The sequence below is a fragment of the Clytia hemisphaerica genome, unplaced genomic scaffold (assembly GCF_902728285.1).
Source record: "Clytia hemisphaerica strain Z4C2 unplaced genomic scaffold, Clytia hemisphaerica genome assembly, whole genome shotgun sequence".
Lineage (NCBI taxonomy): Eukaryota > Metazoa > Cnidaria > Hydrozoa > Leptothecata > Clytiidae > Clytia > Clytia hemisphaerica.
In genome coordinates this window covers 294621-315046 of record NW_027103644.1, presented here as the reverse complement: position 1 = coordinate 315046, position 20426 = coordinate 294621, and the positions used below count along the sequence as shown (strand labels likewise).

Here is a 20426-nt window from a genome sequence, read left to right as displayed (position 1 = left end):
TATTTTAAAAGAACACAAAAAGCTATTAAAGTATATAACTATATTCAAACAAAAAAATTACCTTGATACAACCGATCTTTAATAGATCTTTCAAAAGTAATTGCAGCTTTCTCTTGTCGTATTCTGTAGTTAAAACATCCATGTTTAGTTTTATAAAGTGAGAAAAATTAGAATAAAGTTTGTTTCGGCTTTTGATTTCTCTTTACTCCACTATTAGTGTCTACCATTTATTTACACCTGCTTCATATTTTGCATAACGAGAGATTCCAAATGCTGTTACACATTAAACAAGCATTCCGTAAATTAGATGTTGTGTAAAACTTGCAGATTTGTTTCCTCCTTGGGGCCTTCTTGTAATTGTAACTTTTTTTTGCTTATTTGATTGCTGAAATCAGCTCTTTTAGCTGATTAGTTCGTTGAAACCTTAAAACCTTAAAAATGACCTCTATCACTTTCAATTATTCTGTCAGGGAACATTTGAATATAAAATCATAAAAAATTTCAAATTTTTTTGACAAAAGTCATAAAAGAAAAGATGAGTAAAAAGCCGGCTTTACGCTTACATACGCATGATAAAAGTAGTTAACACGGTGGAGAGGTTTCTACCATTGTTATTCCCATAAAAAGAAATTCAAGTAAAGCACTCTACCTAAGGGTTTCCACGACTCGGAAAATTTTTCTAACTAGTGCCCATGCTTCTTTGCACATTTTTCTTATCAACAGCGCGGACTTCCCTTTTTACTTCTCGCGAAGTTTGACGCGGACTGGAAAATCAAATCTCAAAGAAAATTTAAAAATTTTCTTCTTTGAACTGTAAATTCAAAAATTTCTTTTGGAATAGTTATGAGTCATGTCGTACAAAATGATGTTCAAGGTCTAGGCCAGCAAGTAAGTATTGTTATTAGAGCTACCACACCATATGCATGCCATACTTTGCTTTGATGTAACGTGAACTTTCATTTATTTAATGGTTGTTCCATAATGATAATTATTTTTATCATTTGGATTTCCATTCAGCCTAGGAATTGCCAGTAAAAAATCTCAAAGCCTTGCCTGTACTCATTTAAATTTGCCGAGTAATGTTAGTTTTTAAATTAAATTGAATAGTAAGACTACTGTACTCTAAGTCTAACCCGGACGGTGTCAATCGAACAACTTCAAACAAAAATCACAATTGAATGTAATCGAATGCAATCGAACAATTGCGATTCGATTGTCGAACATATTGAATCTCAATCGAACATCCAATTCCTGGGTGATATGTGTTCCATTGCGTTCGAGTAAGGTTAGATTTGTTCAATTGATACCGTCAATTGCTCTAACTTTGGACTATCTGACAAAACATGGGACAGCAATTCGGCCACCATTTCACCAAACCTCCAAATTCATTTGATTTGAGTTAATGAACAGCGCATTAAAAAATACAAGATATCTCTTTTGCACCGAGTAGGCTTTTAAGGGGTCACTCACATATTAATTCTTCACACGACTAATGTCAAAATTGACGCTAATTTGAAATTTATCCTAGTTTGCAATAGTTGTTGACTGTTTCATCGTTGTTTCGTCAGCCATCTTTAATTTCGCTACGGTTTGCTCAGGCAGTTTACATTTTAAAAATAATGGAGATAATTTCTAAACATTTTTCGGAGAAGTTGCCAGAATTAATTATCTCCATAATCATAATCAACAGAAAAGCCGCATTTCACAAAAAAACAACCAACCGTCGACGAAATTCAAGGGCTGTGCGGACCATCTGAACAAAAGGAACTCGAGACATAAACATTGGGCCGTTTGTTTTGGTCAAAATTGTTCTGTAAAATAGCGAAGCGAATGAATACTTAGGTATATAAAAGGAGGAAAAGAAATATGGAAAGAAACATTTGTCATGGAATAAACGCGGGGGTCTGGATTTGTTAATCCCATTGGGCGGTAGGTGACGAGGGTTCTCTTCACCAATCAGCGTCCGGTCATTTTGAATGAAAATAAAAAAGTTAAAAAGGGCGCTCTCAGTGAAAGTTATCGTGACATGTTATGACAGAAAGTATGATTGATAAACTTGGTGGAGTTATCAAAACAAATTTGTTGTCAAAGAGATTTAACAGTTAGTGAAAAATACAGGCCAGATATCAACAGTCCCATGTTTTGACCAATCGCCCCAAGTTAGAGCAGTTGGCGGTAGTTGACTATGTTCGATGGATTGTCAATTACATTCGATTAATCTTCGATTTCGTTTGATTAAGATTATGTTTGATGTAAACTGAGATCAGATTGTGATTGTTTTCTGCACACCACGCTGAAGATCTCAAGGGATGTGTGAAAACAAAACAATCTGACGATATGCAATCTCCAAATCGTAAGGACCACGTTCGTTTAAAAGGACTGGGAATGACAACAAAAATCTTTTTTATCCCCCATCCTACAGTCTAAGCTTAACTCCTATATCAGGATTAGAAACTAGGCTCACCTTACCTCTTTTATCTTTCCCTTTACAACAATACAATGCTGAAAAGTTGAGTAAGTACATGTACATTGACAAGTAAATCCCTGAGAGAAGAAGTTTATAGAAATCTGAAACAAAAACTAAAGTGGTCTCTTCTACTGATTGTTTCCCAGCGCTCCTTCGCAGCTGTTTATCAAATTTCCACCAATGAGGTTGCCGCATTTCAAACAACCCTTCTTTTTGGCACCCGTGGCCTCTCAGTGCTTTGCATGACGGGCGGCTGTAAAATCCCACCCTTCATATATATTTCAATCTGTGATCCATGGCTTAGGGTTTTTTTTATCTTCAATTTACTGAAGAAAGCGGGAATTTGATGCAAGAGTTAGATTGTCAACAAAGTGCCGTAAATCATTGAATAAAAGAAGAACTTAAAATCTTAAATATTTTCATTTTGAAGAATATGTGCAAAAAAGTGAAACATAGAAAAGTTTCATATTTCATTGCATTAATCGAAATGGAGGACTTGGAAAATTTTCTGTCTATTTTTTGCGCAAACCCCTGTAGTTATGGGCAAGCACCCCGTTGCTTAAATGTTGGCTTGAAATCGAAAATGAAACCACTCAAAACGAAAGTAAAATCAGGCGATGGCACTCAAAAATTGCGTGAGGTTTTCAAAAACAGCAAAAAAAAAGAAATTTGAATATCCTTTTTAAAAATAACTCTTTTCAAACGAAACTTCACAATATTGGTTCTAAAGGTGATATAAGTAGGTTGAAAAATTTTTTTTTGTAAAATGGGCCAAAACTGCGGCACAAATCAAGAAAAACACAATGTTGATAAAACAGCAGCCACAAATTTGTTCAATGAGTAAAAATCATTTTTTTCAGATGAAACTCGTAGCAAAAGGGTCTATCCACAAAATATCAAAAATAGAACCAAAATCATTGGGTCATTGGGCTAGAATTGCGGCTCAAAGTTGACGATTTTTTCATATACGCTTTGATTGAAGCCACATTTTAAGCCCATTGAAAACCCTGCAGCCACAAATTAAACCCATAAGTATCTTTATAAGACATTAAACTACCAAATTCAAGAAAAATGGTTAAAAAATATTGAAGTCTTAAAGCAGGACAGCACATAAGCCAGCCCTAAAAATGCCAACTAATACTTATATGTAACAGCTCAGAAGGTTTAATGTACAAAAAATGGTATTTGCAGCCACAAAATGTACACTTTTTCTTAAAATAACACTGTATTGTGTCAGATTGTGTTTGTTTTGCATCAGGCTTTGCAAATATTCATATTTCGAAAACAAAACCCAACCTGGAATTTGTAATTTGATAAATTAGTGATTGAAGCCACACTTTAAGCTGTTTTAAGCCCATTGAAAACCCTGCAGCCACAAATTAAACCCATAAGTATCTTTATCAGACCTCAAACTACCAATTCCAAGAAAAACGGTTAAAAATATTTAAGTCTTAAAGCAGGACAGCACATATAAGCCAACCCGTTGAGTGAGCCACATGACATACAGCCACAAAACCTGCCCTCACTTTGCCATCTTATATTTCAAGACTGAATCACTCAACTTCAAAGGGAGCCACATTTTTGGAAAGGTCATCAATTTCCTTATTTTATAGAATTTTGTACTACACAGCAGCCACAAGAATATCAACGCTGTGGGCTAAAAAGTGGCTGTGATTGAAAACCTCACTTTTTGGGGTTCTATTTTTGAATGCAGGCCCGTACCCGAAATCCCGCAATCTCGATATACGAGTTTAAGAGCCATTTTCTGAGAGATCCGGGCAAAGTGATGTCTTCAGATTTTCTTCATTTTTGGATATTTTGTTCAGAATAATGAAAAAAACATCCACTGAAAATTTTTTCAAAAAGTTCCTTCCGGTTGCTGAGATATGACCTCTTGAAATTTCAGCCTTTTCAGCTATTTTTGGGTCCGCAAAATGGAACATCCTCTTTGAAATGATTTTTAGCCCATTTTGAACATAAAGAGGTCCCCATTTCTCCATTTCTTGGTAATATGGGATAAGTTCTACACAAAAAATAAAAAAGGAGGTTCTAAATATTCCTCAGTGTCTAGAAATCATAGGCCAAAACCACGTTTTCGCCAAATTTCTGCCCTTTATGAGACCAAATATCTCACATGGGCCTCACTTCTACATGTACTAGTTAAGATTTTCTGATAAACTTACGAGCTTACGTTCATTTGCACAAAAAAATTTCATGGGCCAACAATTGGTGTGGCCTATGCCGCTATTTTGAAATTTTTAAAAGTCCGAAATGTTCCTACTTTCTCGGTCTATAATGGCTGCAGCCCTCACTTTGACAATATTTTTTTTCGGAAGAATTAGGTGCTATTACCCTTCCCCTTTCTATATCTGAAAAGAAATTCATGGGCCCTGGTATCTTTGAGTCAGAGTAAGCCCTAGAAGTGAGTCTAGTTTACTAAGATTTCATGCCTGAAAACTCCTTAGCATTGGGTTGTTTACCCATAGCAATGGCTCTTTAAAAGCTTACATGAAAGTGCTGCGTTGTTTATCAGAAAATCTTAGCTCATCTTTTTAGCTCAAAATAGACATAAACTAGCCCAGATTATATAAAAAAATTAGCAGATAGTGAAGAAGAGCTTGGTTTTTGAGAGAAATATTGATATTTTTTATGGACTTATTCTCTAACAACTCCCTTACCTGACTTTTTTAGGTAGCTTCTCTGGACTTGAACAAAGCTGAAGGAAACCATCAACAGCACCATGGTCATGGTGGTGAGTGACATAATTGTTTGTTTGTTTGTTTGGCAGAAATGCATTCAAGAACTTATAGAAAATTCGTATTTAGCTGATTTTGACTTTCAAAGTTTTTGATATTTCAACTTTTTTCTAACAAGGTCCAAAGAAGTATGTTCCACCTCATATGAGAAGTTCTGGAGGTGGTGGGCCACCAAGAAACAATTACAACAATTATGATAACCAAAGAGGTATTTTCAATTGGAAGAATAAACAGGTGTTACACAACCATTGAACATAATAATTCTAAATTAAAAAGCAAAGAATAGTCTATGGCCGATGGAATGAATTTTTCAGTCTAAAAGTCTATAAATCCATTGCTTTATTTCTGTCATTACCCTGTCTATTGCTGTATTGATTTTTTAATTTCTTCTTAGACTACAGGGGAGGTCAAAGACAAGGTGGTGGCGGCGGTGGTGGCTATTACCAACAACAAGGTGGTGGTTACAACAATTATCGAGGTGGCGGTGGTGGTTACAATAACTACCAGCAAGGTGGCTACCAAAACAACTACAACAACCGCAGAGGTGGTGGCGGTGGATTCCAATGGCATTCTGAACGTGGAGCCAAATGGGACGGAGACACGGGCAGTAAGTCATTAGTCAGTCATCTTTTATAATTAAAGCCCATTTTGTCTTTTGGGGCTTGAGTTTTTTATATTTTCCTTGATTTTAGATCCAGAAGATTGGTCTAAGCCACTTCCAAGAAACGAACGATTGGAAAGAGAATTGTTTTCGTCCAATCAATCTGGAATCAATTTTGATAAATATGAAGATATCCCTGTAGAAACTACTGGAAATGATTCCCCAAAAAGCATTGACTCAGTAAGTTTAGTTGCCCCCATAAAGTAAATATCTAAACACAAAATATTATTTTTCAATGACACCTTAAAATATTGTCTCAGTTAAATGTTGTCAGATTTGAAGCTGTAATATCACACACCTGATTCTTTGTCTAATGGCCTAGCTAAGTTTGTCTTTTGTCACAATTTTTCTAATAAAACAATACATCCAAATAATTTGAAGCCACAATAATATCTTAATAAATGAAATTTGATTTTTTAACTGGGTTTCTTTTTAGTTTGAAGAAGCAAGCCTTGGAGAGATCATGAACTTTAACATTGAGGTAAACAGATCATGTAATACTGCTCTTAAACCACCTTAGCTTGCTAGAATACAGGGGGTTCGACAACCCTTTTCGAGGCAAAAAGATTCTTAGAAATGTGTGGCTGTTCCATTAAATTCCCATACAAGGGGGTAGACGAACCTTTTCAAGGCAAGAAAAAATGACTCTTAGAAATTTGATATCCCTTGGAAAATGGCTAAATCTGCAAACGAACCCTTGGAAAAATTCTTTCCATACCTTTAAAGTAAGGTTGGTTTTAGAATAGCCTTTGCACCCTGAAATAATGAAAAATACTCTTTTATACGCCCTGGAAATTCATCTTCGATTGCCTCCTGGAAATGTTTTTCCCCTCTTGTTTGGATACGAAACGGAATGGCCCATAATAATTCTGTACATAAGCTTATTTTGTATTACAATTAAATGCGGTGTAAGCACAAGGTTAAAGATACTGGAGAATAGACTGCATGCATCCCCTCCGATATGTTTTAATCCTTTATAAAATTCCCGTCTGAGAGTTACTCATTCATACTTTGAAGTAACCTGAGAGATACCCCAAGTTTCAGTTTTTGGTGAATTGATTTGAAAAGCCACAACGATTGTATTAACCTCTAGCAATTCAAGTTTAATGAAATTTAAAGATCTGTCATATAAATCTTACTAATCAAGCTGACCATGTTTCCTAAAGCTCAAAAGTTAGAAGACTGGGGCATCTCTCGGACAGGAACTTTATACACGATTAGTATCCCCTACATCAAAACATATCAGAGGGAAAGCATGATGTGATAACTGAAGATTTTAAAGGTGGTTAATCACAAACCTGAAGTGCTCAAACAAACAAGCCAGCGAGCTGCTTATGAATAGCCACTATTCCAATTTGAATAAATTTAAAGTACCTCTTTTCTTCATAGCTTGCAAAATATACCAAGCCAACACCTGTTCAAAAATCCTCTATTCCAATTGTCAAAGGAAAACGAGATTTGATGGCCTGTGCACAAACAGGTTTGTTTTTCTTTTGTTTTCCTTACCAAAAAATTGTTTTTTTATTTTAAAAAGGTAGGGCTGCGTCTGCTAGAAGGCAGTTCTACAAAAAATAGCTGTTTTTAGCACCATTTTTAGTGATTATGCCTGACTTGACACATGGTTTGAAATTTTCCAACTTTTTTAATTTGTAATACAAGAAAAATTATGACAATATTGTGGGTTTGTGGGACCTTAGATTCTTGATGAGGAGGTTGACAATTATGTTTTTTTACCCAAGGTAAGGGATCTTAGCCTAATAAACATAATTGAAAGCTTTAAACTTTCCTTACTAAATATTCATGATTTTTTTTCAGGATCTGGTAAAACAGCTGCTTTCTTGATCCCTATTCTTAGCAGGATCTTTGAAGAAGGACCATTTGAAAATGCTGTAAGGCACTTATGTTATTTTCATAAAATCACTCTTCTTCAGTCATCTTTTGTTTGCCCCTCTTCAAGTTCCAGTATATTTACTTTTTGGACCTACCCCGGTGGAGGTCCTATAAATTAACCTGTGTTTGTTCGTTCGTTCATCTGTGACCAACTTTTCTCAGGATTGAATCATAGGAATCTTTTGATTTTTGGTACAAAGATGCAAATTGGTGGTGGGCAAAATGTGACAGAGCCCGATTTTCAGAAGAAAAAAATTTTGGGCTAAAAAACGGGTATTTTGGACTTTGTGAAAAATTAGATCATTAATTTTTTCTGATTTTTTGCATGAAAGTAGGACACCATCAAAGGTAAAAGATGGCTCAAGCAGACTTTGGCAAAAAGATTTTGTTGGCTCAAAAAACACATGTTTATCCATAAGAATCACTATTAATAAGCATACATCAATGTTCTTAGTCAAATTACTCAATTTTTTTATGAGACAGATGTTTTTTTTTCTCATGAGGGCTTACTTTTGAAGAATATGTGTGTTTTGACAGGAAATTTTGGATGCTTGGTGTGTTTTTATAAAAAAACTGGCCAAATTCGATAATTTTTCATAAGCACATTATCAATTACTTAGGTATTAGCTTTTCTCAAGATTAGCTCTTTCATTTTTTATGATTTTTTTGCACAAAGGTGCATAACTATAACCCCTCAAATGTAACGGAGCCCAATTTTCAAAAAAAAAATGTTTTTGGGCCAAAAAAACTGCTAAAAAAAGGTTTTTTTGGACTTTGTGATAAATTGGATCATTAATTTTTTCCATTTTTTTTGCATGAAAGTAGGTAAAAAATGGCTCAAGCAGATTTTTGTAAAAAAAGAACTTTTCAGCTCAAAAAACGCATCTTTATCTATAGTATAAGAATCACTATTAATAAGCATACATCAATGTTCTTAGCCAAATTACTCAATTTTTTGATGAGATAGATGTTTTTTTTGCTCACGAAGTCTTGAATATGAAAGAATATTTCAAGAGCATGAAATTTTGGTTTCTAAACGTTTTTTTATAAGAAACAAACAACTAATTTTAATAGATCGTCACTATTTGTGTTCTGAATGATTGTTTAATAGTCACACTCACGTAGATATCAATTATATATGTGTTAAATGCATAACCAGGTAGGTCCATAAAAGTATCACTTGTTTAATTTTTGTTTTTTTCTTTGAGGCATTTTAAAGCTAAACCTTTCATTTGGTTTTTAGGGAACCATTCACTCTGGAACAAGTCGAAGAAAACAATTCCCAATTGCTATTATTCTTGCACCCACAAGAGAGTTAGCATCTCAAATCTATGATGAATCTAGAAAGGTAAGTCTAAATTATTTAGTGAAAATTATGGATTGAAATATTCCATTTTCTACTGCCCTTTTTGTATCATTGTACCACTTTTAAAGCTTTTTCATTTTGTTTAAGTAGTACTTTATAATGAATCCAGGTTGAGTTTGCTTGAAATGACAATGACTTCTACAAGGTCATAAAGTTCCATAACAAACTTTTTTGAAAAATGTTTCCTTGGGCGATTAATTTAATGATAAAAAGAATAACCAGAGGCTTCGTGTTTTTAATGTTGTTAAAAACTACATATTCGACACTCACTACAAGAGGCCATCTTCAGAGTGAAGAAAGAAACTTTTTTGGGATTAAATTTAGTCACTATATCAAAATTTTCTCACCACTGAGCTCACAATGACTAGAAAAGATTTTCATCCCCTAAACATCAGTCATATTTTAATGATTAAAAAAAATTGTCATATTCACTTTAGTTCACTTATCGCTCACACATGCGTCCATGCGTTGTTTATGGTGGTGCTGATGTTGGTACTCAAATGCGTGACATTGACCGTGGATGTCATTTACTTGTTGGTACTCCTGGACGTTTGGTAGATATGATTCAGAGAGGAAAAATTGGACTAGAGTGTGTTCAATTTTTATGTTTGGATGAGGCAGATCGTATGTTGGACATGGGTTTTGAGCCACAGGTATGCCACAGTAATCTAGCTCTTACTCTTTTCTGATATACTGATGGCAAGAGAGCCAGATAACATCTACACACCCTTTCTCATAACGTTATGAAGTATCACAATTATAAACTTTTTGTTGAAAAAATGCTTGAAAAATATTTTCATCTCTAAGATTTCATTAAGCATGAAATAATTGCTTTCTTGAGATTTCTAAGCGATTTCTCATGGCGATCAAATTCGTTGAGCAAAGGTTTACATATTTTTACTTATGGTGTGAAGATTGCAAGGAATTTCAATGAATTCCAAATGTCAAATTACCAAGCATTTATATTATCCAATTATCAACAGGCTGTTCCATTTAATAACCATGCAGGGGGTTGGTTAAACCTTTTCAAGCAAAAAGTAATAAAAAAGCAAAATTTGCAAAATAACCAAAAATAACTAATGACTATTATAAAATAACTATTCTTTTTTGTTTCTAAAAGTGAGGGTTGAATTAAAATGAGCCTTTTTACCCCCTGGAAGTTTTCAATTAACTTTTTACGGCGTGGAAAAATAAAAACCTTCCTTCAACACCTTTAAATATTCGTCCACCCCTGTGTGGATATAAAATGGAATGGGACTGAATTAATAGTCTTATTTATGTTGCTTCTGTCATTTCAGACCTAGTTTTTAGTATCCTTCACTTATCTATTTCAGATCCGAGAAATTGTGGAGAAATGTGATATGCCTGTAACTGGCCAAAGGCAAACTCTTATGTTCAGTGCCACATTCCCAAAGGAAATTCAGGTAGGAAACTTTTTCTTTTTCTCTTGTTTAAAATCAAAAACGTTTGTATTCTACATTATTGCCAAATTTTAACCATACTACCTTAAAGCAACAAATTTTGTGGATGGCTTGAAAAATTGAATTTGGCCGATGAAGGATATATTTAGCCTAATTTAACGCTATTAAAGCTGGGTGTCAACTGAAGAAGAATTTGGCTGTCGCAAATGATCATTGCAAAAAAATTTCAGTGGACATGAGTTCGTCGCAAAAAAATTTTTGTCCTAGAATTAAAATTAATTCTAAAAGATTTGCAACGAAAAATGAAAACGTTTTTCATTTTCTGTCGCGAATTTTTGTTAGTTCAACGCTTTTTGAGGGAGAAGAAAAAAATGAGAAAGAGAACAAAAGAAAAGATTAAGTAAACAAAACTTGGTGAATATTTTCTTTGTTTTTCGGTCTATTTAAATAAATTCATGTTTTGTGTTACCATGACGTTAGCTTTCTTAAGACATAGGAATAGATTTTGTATGTAGCAATAATGCATGGAAGAAGTGACTCTGACCTGCACTGGGTCTTTATGGGTTTCAGTTTGAATTTAGCGTGGCCATAATGTTATTGTGACAGACACCTTCAAATCAATGCTTGTATCCAAACTCTCAGAACTGAAAAAAATACAAAAATAATCTAGCTAGATTAGAAATAAAGGTACATTAACCCTTTGAGTGCCAGGGTCTTTTTTTCTAAGTTTTTTTTTAAAAATCGCTAGTTCAAACTTTAAGGGCTTATATCTCCTGATCTAGAAAGAATTAGAAGCTCGTATATAGCTCGTTGGATAGCTTAGAGTCTCCTCTTTCTTTTGGGCGCCTTCGGCGCCGCCCGATTGAGGAAGGGCGTGGTGGGCGGCGGCCAAGGGGGGGTACGTTAGGGGAATTAAAGCAGTCAGGCCCGCTGCGCGGACCTGACTGAACTGATGGAAAGGTGCCCAGTGGTAAAACTTCAAATCAATTCACTAGAAGACAGAATAAAGTAAAACAGGGCCAAATTTGGAGGTTCTTGGATCACTCGTTGACCAAAAATAGTCAAAAAACGGTCAGAATCTCAAAAAAGTGAATTTTTGTCAATTTTTTGCATTTTTTTGACTTTTTTGCTTAAAATCTCGCTGGAAAGACTCATTTTTGAAATTTTTTTTGCTTGACCATAAAGGACAATCTAATTCCTACGAGTTCGACCAAAAATAACGATTTCTAACTCAAACTGGGCATTACAGGAGGGCTTCGCCCTCCTATATAGCCCATGTCGTATATATACGACATCGGCACTTAAAGGGTTAAAGACATTCCTGTAAATCTTTTTATCGGTTTTAACCCCAAATTACTAACTTTCTGATCTAAAGCCTCGTTTAGAAAAATCAAATTCTGTTTTCAAAAAATTCATAAATCTGAATAAATTATTTTTTTCGTGGACATTGTAAACAGGTGTTTGCGACAAAGAGTTTGCCGCAACAAGAAATTTATCCATTGCAAATTATTTGCGACAGCTCTTCAGTGGACACCCAGCTTAAATAAGATAAAAACCTGTTTAAAGGCCTGAAATAGCACGCATTTGGGGAATTAGTACAATAATTTAAATTTATTGGGAACTTAATTTGGCAGATTGCATGAAAAATGGCAGATTTTTGCCAAATCTGGCTATGATTTGGTCAAAATTCTTCCTTTATGGTAAAAGTAGTTCAGCCATAATAGGGAAAACTTGAAATAATAATGTATAATTGATCCAGATTGATCATCAATAATTCTGTTAAATTTCCAAAAAAGATTTGCAAACTTTTCTTCCCTTTGCATATATCTAAAACCTTGTTATCTTTTTTTAGATGTTAGCACGTGACTTCCTTGATAATTACATTTTCTTGGCTGTTGGTCGCGTTGGATCAACCAGTGAAAACATCACCCAAAAAGTTGTTTGGGTTGAAGAACACGACAAAAGAGAATTCCTGTTGGATCTCCTCAATGCCTCTGGTAAGTTTCATCCACCTTGTTGCTGTAATGTCAAGCTCTCCCACAAATTATATGTGGGGTTAGTATGGGTATGAAAATTTTGCGCTCAGGAAATCTTGATATTTCATATTATGTTTGATTTCATATACTTAATTTACCCATAGGCCCAGATTCTTTGACATTGGTATTTGTCGAGACAAAGAGAGGGGCTGATGCTTTGGAGCACTTCCTTGTCAGTTGCCCAGACAATTATCGAGTCTCATCTATTCATGGTGACAGACATCAAAGAGAACGTGAGCAAGCTCTTGCAAGCTTTCGCTCTGGGAATACACCAATTTTGGTTGCAACTGCTGTAAGTATGAGGCTGTTAAGTTATGTTCTTGCTAAAAATAAATTTGTTTGTAAATGTCAGAAGAACATTTCACTTTGTCACAATGCTGAGATGCTTATCCAGATGTCTTAGATAATGGCTAAAAATTGCTTGCAATTGTTAATTCCTCATTTAAAGAACAGTTTGTTTTGTTCACAGGTTGCTGCTCGTGGATTGGATATTCCAAATGTGAAGCATGTCATCAATTTCGATATGCCCAGTGATATTGAAGAGTATGTCCATCGTATTGGTCGTACTGGACGTGTGGGCCACACTGGTTTGTCCACCTCGTTCTTCAATGACAAAAACCGTAACATTTCAAGAGATTTGATTGATATCTTGTCTGATGCCAAGCAAGAGGTCCCCTCTTGGTTGGAATCGATGGGTTACCAAGCTCAACAACACCAAGCAGCCAAAAGAGCACAAAAGAGCAGGTAAACAATTTGGCCATCAGCTACGATAATTGGAATTTCATAATTTCACTTGTTTTTACAGGATAGTCTTATTTGCTCTAAAACACAATGTTATTTGTTGAAGATTTGTTGATTACTTTGAATCTTGATATTATTGGTCTTCTTCGATTTCAAAGAAACTATCTAAGGTATTAATGTCATAAATTTTTTCTAAAGCTGTAAAATAAATTCTTTCAGATATGGCGGTGGTGGTGGCGGCGGTTTTGGTGGCCGTGATTACCGTTACGGTGGTGGCAGCCGTGGAGGTGGTAGTGGTGGCCATGCGGGCCACAATAATTACATGGGCCAGCAACAGCAAATGTATGGTGGTGGAAATCACTACAGCCAACAACAGCCAATGTACAACAACTACCGCGGTGGTGGTGGCGGCGGCAGCCGAGGTGGAGGTCGTGGCGGCAGCCGAAGCAACAATTCCGATGACTGGTGGGACAAATAAAAGCTTCACATTTAAAGCACACAAAATGGAGTCATCGATGTATCTCATTGTATTTTGTGATTTGGTTCTATGTAGTAATTCCTAAATCATTGATGAACTCAGAGAAATTTTATAGAAATTCCTTGTTGTTTTGCTTTTTATCAAAGGAGCTTTGAGCTGTTATCCCAGATGCTGGTTGCTGGCTGGTTTTGTTGTTTTGGATGAACAAGTGAAAATCGACCGTCGATTGACTCTTGTTCATTTGGTTAATATGCACCTTTCTACCCCTTGGCTAATTTGAATCTCATGGTTGATTTTTGAACATTGTATATAATGAAACGCTGTTTTTTATAGTCTTCGTACAAAAAGAATTATTTGCCTTTTGTTAAAGGCACACTTGCATCAAACATGAACATAACTTTTATTTGCCTGATTTCTGTTGGCATGGCTTGTTGGTTGTGCCGCGACTTTTCAGGACGAACGATGTGCCCATATTTTGAATCATGGCTCGTATATCCTGAAAAAGTTTCTGATATAGATTTTAAAAGTTATTTTTGTTTATTTGAAAATAAAAACCCTGCAATATGAAATTATGTACACAGAAAACTAGCAAAATTATTAGATTATTATTTTCTGTGTAATTTAAGAGACCAGACTGCTGTATTATAGAAGAATTTTTTATCATATTTATATCAAAAAAATATTGTTAAATAGACTACATTATATATACGAGCAGTTTTATTGTAGGGTACATAGAATAAAAAGGTATTTATTTTTCATTATAATTGATATAGATTATATATATTTATCAAAGGAATTACCAATGTGTTTGGAAGGGCACATATTTAGATATTCAGGATTATACCCCAATAACCCTTTTCCCATTTTCCTATCCCATATCAATGAAACTAAATGACCCCTTTATTTTTCCTCTCGCAGTCATCAAATTATTTTTCACCACTTTCCATACCTACCCTGTCCAGTTTGAAGTTTAGCCCATGTTGTTTTTCTTTCGAGTGTTATATTTTTTAAAGTTTTATTCCTTTTTATACCTTTTTTATATATAGTGCTCTTCCAATTTGGAATTAAAAAAGATAGATATATATTTTAAAATCTTTTAACTTGCCACCAGAAAGTTGATTTTCTTATAACTCTCTTTTTCTAAACGAAAGAAGAAAACTTTTTGATGGCAAGTTGAATCATAATTTAAAGTAATTTTTAGGTAGTTATGTTCAAATTTTTTAGACGAAGACTAAACAGCGTTTTGATATTTGTTATTTACGATGAAGTTATATGCGCATGCGTGAATGAGCGCATGGTTGGTATAAGAGTCTCGAGAGTACGAGACATACACGTTCGAGAGATTCGAATTTGCCTTATGTTAATGTTCAACAAGGCTTTTGTTCAAGTTGACAAAATATTTCCAATATTTGGGGCCTTTTACATAATTCAACAAACTGCATTGGAAAGATGAATAATATTGAAATTGGCCATTTTTTCACTCTTATTTTTTCGAAGATGAAGTTTTTCGATTTTTGTCTTCTCAGAACAGACGAAACTCAACGATGAAAATTTTAAGGGAAAATGAGGACTTTTTCTTTTGTTTAATTTATTTTTTACTGCATTTGAGAACAGGATTGTACAAGTTATAAATACGATTCTTGCTAATTTGGGTAAATGCCTCTGAGCTCCTTGCGTTACTAAAAGAAAGATTACATAAATAAATATCATTAAGTCTTTGTTTTTTTTTGTATTGGACGTTAATGTTCAAGATTTGTTGTTTATTCGAGATAATTTTCTTGTTATTTTTCAAAGCGGGGCGAGTTCTGTAGCACTTTATTTGTGTAAATGAATGATATAGTTAAGCAATTGTGGTAATACTCTTGACCATAGTGTCTGCAGAGATTTCTTTTCTTGTTTCGAAATGTAGTGGAAGCTCGTGTTATCCTATACTCTCCGTCAAGTTATTCTTATTTGCTACATTTGCTTTGTTTTAGCTGCTAGTTCCTTCCATTTGAAAGCTCGTAAGCTGAAATTCTTCCTCTTTCTAGATTTGCCTTTTTATTGATATCCTTCAAAACTCTCACTAGAAGTTGTTTTGTTATTTTAACAGATTTTAATTGAAAAGTTTGTTCATTATATAGTTAATAATCACGCTTTAATTAGATTCCTTATTCTTTTATGCTGGCTATTCTGTTAAGGCAATTCTCTTTTAGTGTAGATTGTCGACAGCGTTTGACACTTTCTCGATATTCTGATTTCATAATTGACGAATCCTTTGGTGATGATTGTATTATAATATCGAATTTTTACATATATTGCACACAGGTCTTTTTTGCTCATTTTTGCTTTGGTAGTTTATTGATTTTTTTCCACATCTGCAAAATGTCGATATAAATGTTTTCACTTCGGTTTACATTAGTCTCCTTTTTCCGTACCAAAATGGTACCACAACTGTGAGCTTTCTAACTTCGAATAAAGTGCTGTATGAAGAAGATTTACTAAGTTTACTCGTACCTCCCATCAATGCTATCCACAGGCATGCTTTCTACGAATCCAACACAATATACTTGAATTTTTGGGTACAGTTTGTAAACATATATCCAGCCTGGCATGCCGATCTCAATCATAACCTTTCATTCTCCTCTTACTTTCAGTGGAAATAAAAAATACTACTAACAAACATGAAATGCTTCTTGGCTGCTTTCTTCTTCTTTTTGGAGTGTTTGCTTACCTACAATGTCAAGATTATGATGCAATCATTGTTGGTGCTGGATTCTCTGGTTTGGTCGAGTTTGTCTTTATTAAGTATTTGAATTTAAAGTCTAAATACATCAAGTCAAAATTCTCACTCGCCCTATTTTTTACTTTTTAGGAGAATTGCCCCTATTTTGCGTAATAAGAATAATGGTCTGGAAATCGAGACTAGCTTTTTCAAGGACACCACGGCTGGTTTTAGTTGAGGGGGTTTTTATTAGCACGAAATTTTTCAATTCGTGTTAATAAAATGACTAGTAATATTCGTGTAAGCAATCAACCTAGTTGCTCCAAAACTCTTTTAAGGGAAGAAATTTTCGCGGAATTTAATTTCGCGAATTGGGGCGTAGTTCGCGAAATTAAATTCCGCGAAATTCGATTTTTTTTCTTCTTCTTTTATTTTGTTGTTTTTGACCAGGTGTTACCAAAAAAGATGGACACAATTGATTTTTAAGCATTCTAACGTGTATTTTTTATCAAATATAAACAAATATAAACAACTCCGTGATGCTAGTCTAGCAAGCTAGACGACTAATTTATACATAGTAGAAATAAAGCAAAAAGTAATGAAGGGAACAATTTTAGTCGTCTAGAAACCTTTGTGCACTAACTCCAAACAAAAGAAATGTGTCAATATTGTAATTATAATTTTTCCCCGCTCAAAGTAATTCTTGAGAAAAAAAGTGTGTGTGGATTTGTGTATTGAAAGTTTTTCATTTGAGTTGATTTCGTTGAGAAATTAAATTCCGTGAAACTTTTGAAATTGGCTCATTCGCGAAATTAAATTCCGCGAAATTTGCCATTTTGAAACTCTGATTCGCGAAATTAAATTCCGCGAAAATTTCTTCCCTTAATAATTTTTTTTGAGCCCATTCGCCAATTTTGGTGCAATTCGGCGAGAATTAATTTTGGCGAACGACACCCATTTTTGTATTTTAGCTGAAAAAAAGAGGAAAAAAAGGGTTTTTAGGAGAAATAGAGACTAAATCGAAAGAAAATTAAATTTGGCGAAATTCTTAGGCAATTCGCCAAATTCGTCAAAATTTCTTGCCGCCAAAATTTCTTCCCTTAAAGGTAATCTATTGTCTGAACACTGTCAGTGTTACACCTTTCCTCTGCAAAATATTAAAACCGTAGGTTGCAATGCTAAAGTGCTATTTAATATTTCCTATCTGTCTTATTTTACATATCAACTTCCTTGTTCAGATTATTGCTTTCTTATGACTAAGAAATTAAACAACAAACTGCTTTTAGCAACCCTGAAAATCCTCGTAGTAACTTGATTTGTACTCAGCTCAATCAATGTTTAAGTAAGTCTTGTTCGATGTTTAAGTAAGTCTTGTTCGATTAAGGGGGTACTCTCGTGTGCCTAATAAACGTACATGTACGTTTATTAATTTCAACAAATATTTCCCTCAATTTCAAGAGCCTACTTGTGTTTCTAAGGCTAAATACCCTTCTTTGAATATGGAAGTTTTATCTATTCGTCAAATAAAAGCAGAATAACCATTATTTACCCCCTTAACCGAACCGGAAAAGACCCTTCAATTAGGTTTTATACCTATATTTTCAACCCTGTATGTTTATTCGTTACTGTACGTTTATTAGGAACTCGAGAGTAGTCATATGAGAAATTTGTAATGTCATTTTTTAAACTTTTTGTTATATCTTGTGAAGTAGTAAATATTTTTCAATGAAACTTTCCACAATTGTAGCACAACTATAAAGGATATGAAAAATTAAAAAAAAAATTCTAAAAATAGCAAAGACGGGGGTAATATCGTCCAGGGGGTAAAAGCTATAAAAATATTGTGTCACCTTTTTAGGAAAAGCTAAGAAAGCTATTCAAAAATTTTTTCTGGTGAAGGTTAATATTATGAAAGTCTCCAGAATGAGTGGAAAAATTTTTCAAAATTTCAAGCCAGGGGGTCTGGAACCTAAAATTTGTACTTTTTCAGCTTAAAAGTCAAAAAATGATTTTTTTGAAAAACTGCTTCATTCATCCTGAGGCTTACCATAATGGAAAACTACCCTGAAAATTTCAAGTCAATAGCTTTTCTCAATCCTGAGAAAAGGCTGACAAGGTGCGCGAAAACCCCCTAAAACGTGTTTTGAGAAAACGGCGCAGAAAGTTGAAAATAGAGGTTTTTCTCAATTTTTCTGCGATACATAGACCGTTTTACAAAATTTTTACTGTGGTTGACCAAAATGGATTGACACATAACTTTTAATGTTGAAAAGGTACTGGAAATACTAAAATAGTCCAAGTTTTTTGAAAAAAATGGCCTTCCACGTGCTCCGGGAATCTCCAAGTATTTTGCGTCAACTCTGCGACTGCGTACAACGCGTAAACATGGCTTTAAGTCAATAAAAGTGCATTTTCTCATCAAAAAACATATTGCCAACAAAATATATCATCCTTGTGCTCTCTCAAATCTGTTTATATCATTTACAGTTGAATTTCAGTGTTGATCTTAGGGAAACGTGTCTTCAGGTTGAACGTCAATCATGCATAGTTTTACTCAATTTTCCAGGATCGCCTCTGGCGCCATGAGTGCCATGATTCATCAAAGACTTTCTCGCTAGATTTCCACTGGATTTAAGACTCATAATGGATACATCATTGAATGTGTTTGGTTCCTTGCTTCAAACTTTATTCAAAGTCTATAGTCCATCACTTTGAAAAGTTTTTTTCGATATGTACAAGTTTTACTGTTCGAAAACATCAGTTCGCAGAATCAAATTGTTGCTTTCACTCAAAATATAGGCTTCCAAAGCTTTCCCAGATGTGAGAAATGAAATGAAACATTCAATAATATCATAATTCAATCTAAAACAATACATAAGCTCAGTTTCCATGTCAAAAACACAGCTGACTGCCTCCAAAATGTGAATGTTTTTGAAAATACCACTTCTTCGGTTACCATCTTTAATTACGTCATATTAAGAAATCCCGGGGAAAAAAGGCGGTATTGACTTAGACGCCCAAAAAGGGCGTAAAAAGAGCTTTCATTTGGTATGTCATGATGCTATGTTTAGAGCAGCCATACGGAAATGAGGCCCTAGCAACGGATGCGATTTCCCGTTGCTAAGGAGAAAATTGTATATCAGGGCTCATAAGAAACCCAATATATCGGCAGATATTTATGCTACGGCCTTGAAATTTTCAGGGTATGTTCAGGAAGGATAAAGGATCCTAAAAAGCCCTAAATCCCGAAATTGATAAATTTTTCACCAATTTTCAAAATCTCATATGACTACCCCCTTAAGACCTTTTCGAATGGCTTTATTGTCTCTCGAATATCCTTCCGGAACCAAAAATGTGTTAACCCTTGGAGCATCTAAGGGGGGGGGAAAGAGCTTTTTCGATAACATTTGAAATATTTATCCAATTGACTTGACTTGGAATTTTGTGAATTTTCATCAATCATAATTTTTTTGCTCAAATTTTGTGAGGGAATTTCACATGACATGTTTTTTGGGACAAATAATTATTTTCCGCCATCTGTTGGTATCATCGTGTATTTTAGAGACAGGCCTAAAATTTTGTCCTTTTAGCCTCAATCAGCCCTAGAATACTGTATCTAGAGAATGGAAAATGTTATTAACTTTCAATTTTGACAAATGTTAGGTATTGATAATACAAGCTTGCAGCCAAAATTTCAGCAAAATCGGTCGAGCGCAAAGGTCTGTAAAGGTCTAGAATACCAACCGCTCACGTGACTAAATTGTAATTTTGCACATTACCTTAGATGGTCAATACATAGATTTATAAAGCCCGAAGTTATAGATGTCGTGCTTTAAGCTCTTCCAAGCAAAAAATATCGAAAATCTGCGAAGCTTCTTATTAATCAAGCGTTAAAATTCTATAGTA

At 34.5% G+C, this 20426-nt stretch overlaps 1 protein-coding gene across 1 annotated transcript; it reads left to right on the top strand.

The window, feature by feature from the left end:
- The first annotated feature begins 720 nt into the window (after positions 1–720).
- LOC136802890 (putative ATP-dependent RNA helicase Pl10) lies at positions 721–15520 on the top strand. Its single transcript, XM_067059648.1, has 15 exons — positions 721–888; positions 5159–5219; positions 5342–5431; positions 5618–5830; positions 5916–6064; positions 6321–6365; positions 7274–7364; positions 7700–7773; positions 9018–9122; positions 9578–9793; positions 10475–10564; positions 12414–12558; positions 12702–12889; positions 13067–13341; positions 13558–15520. The coding sequence occupies exons 1-15, from the start codon at positions 844–846 to the stop codon at positions 13814–13816; spliced, it is 2046 nt and encodes a 681-aa protein (XP_066915749.1). The 5' UTR covers positions 721–843; the 3' UTR covers positions 13817–15520.
- Positions 15521–20426: the final 4906 nt, after the last annotated feature.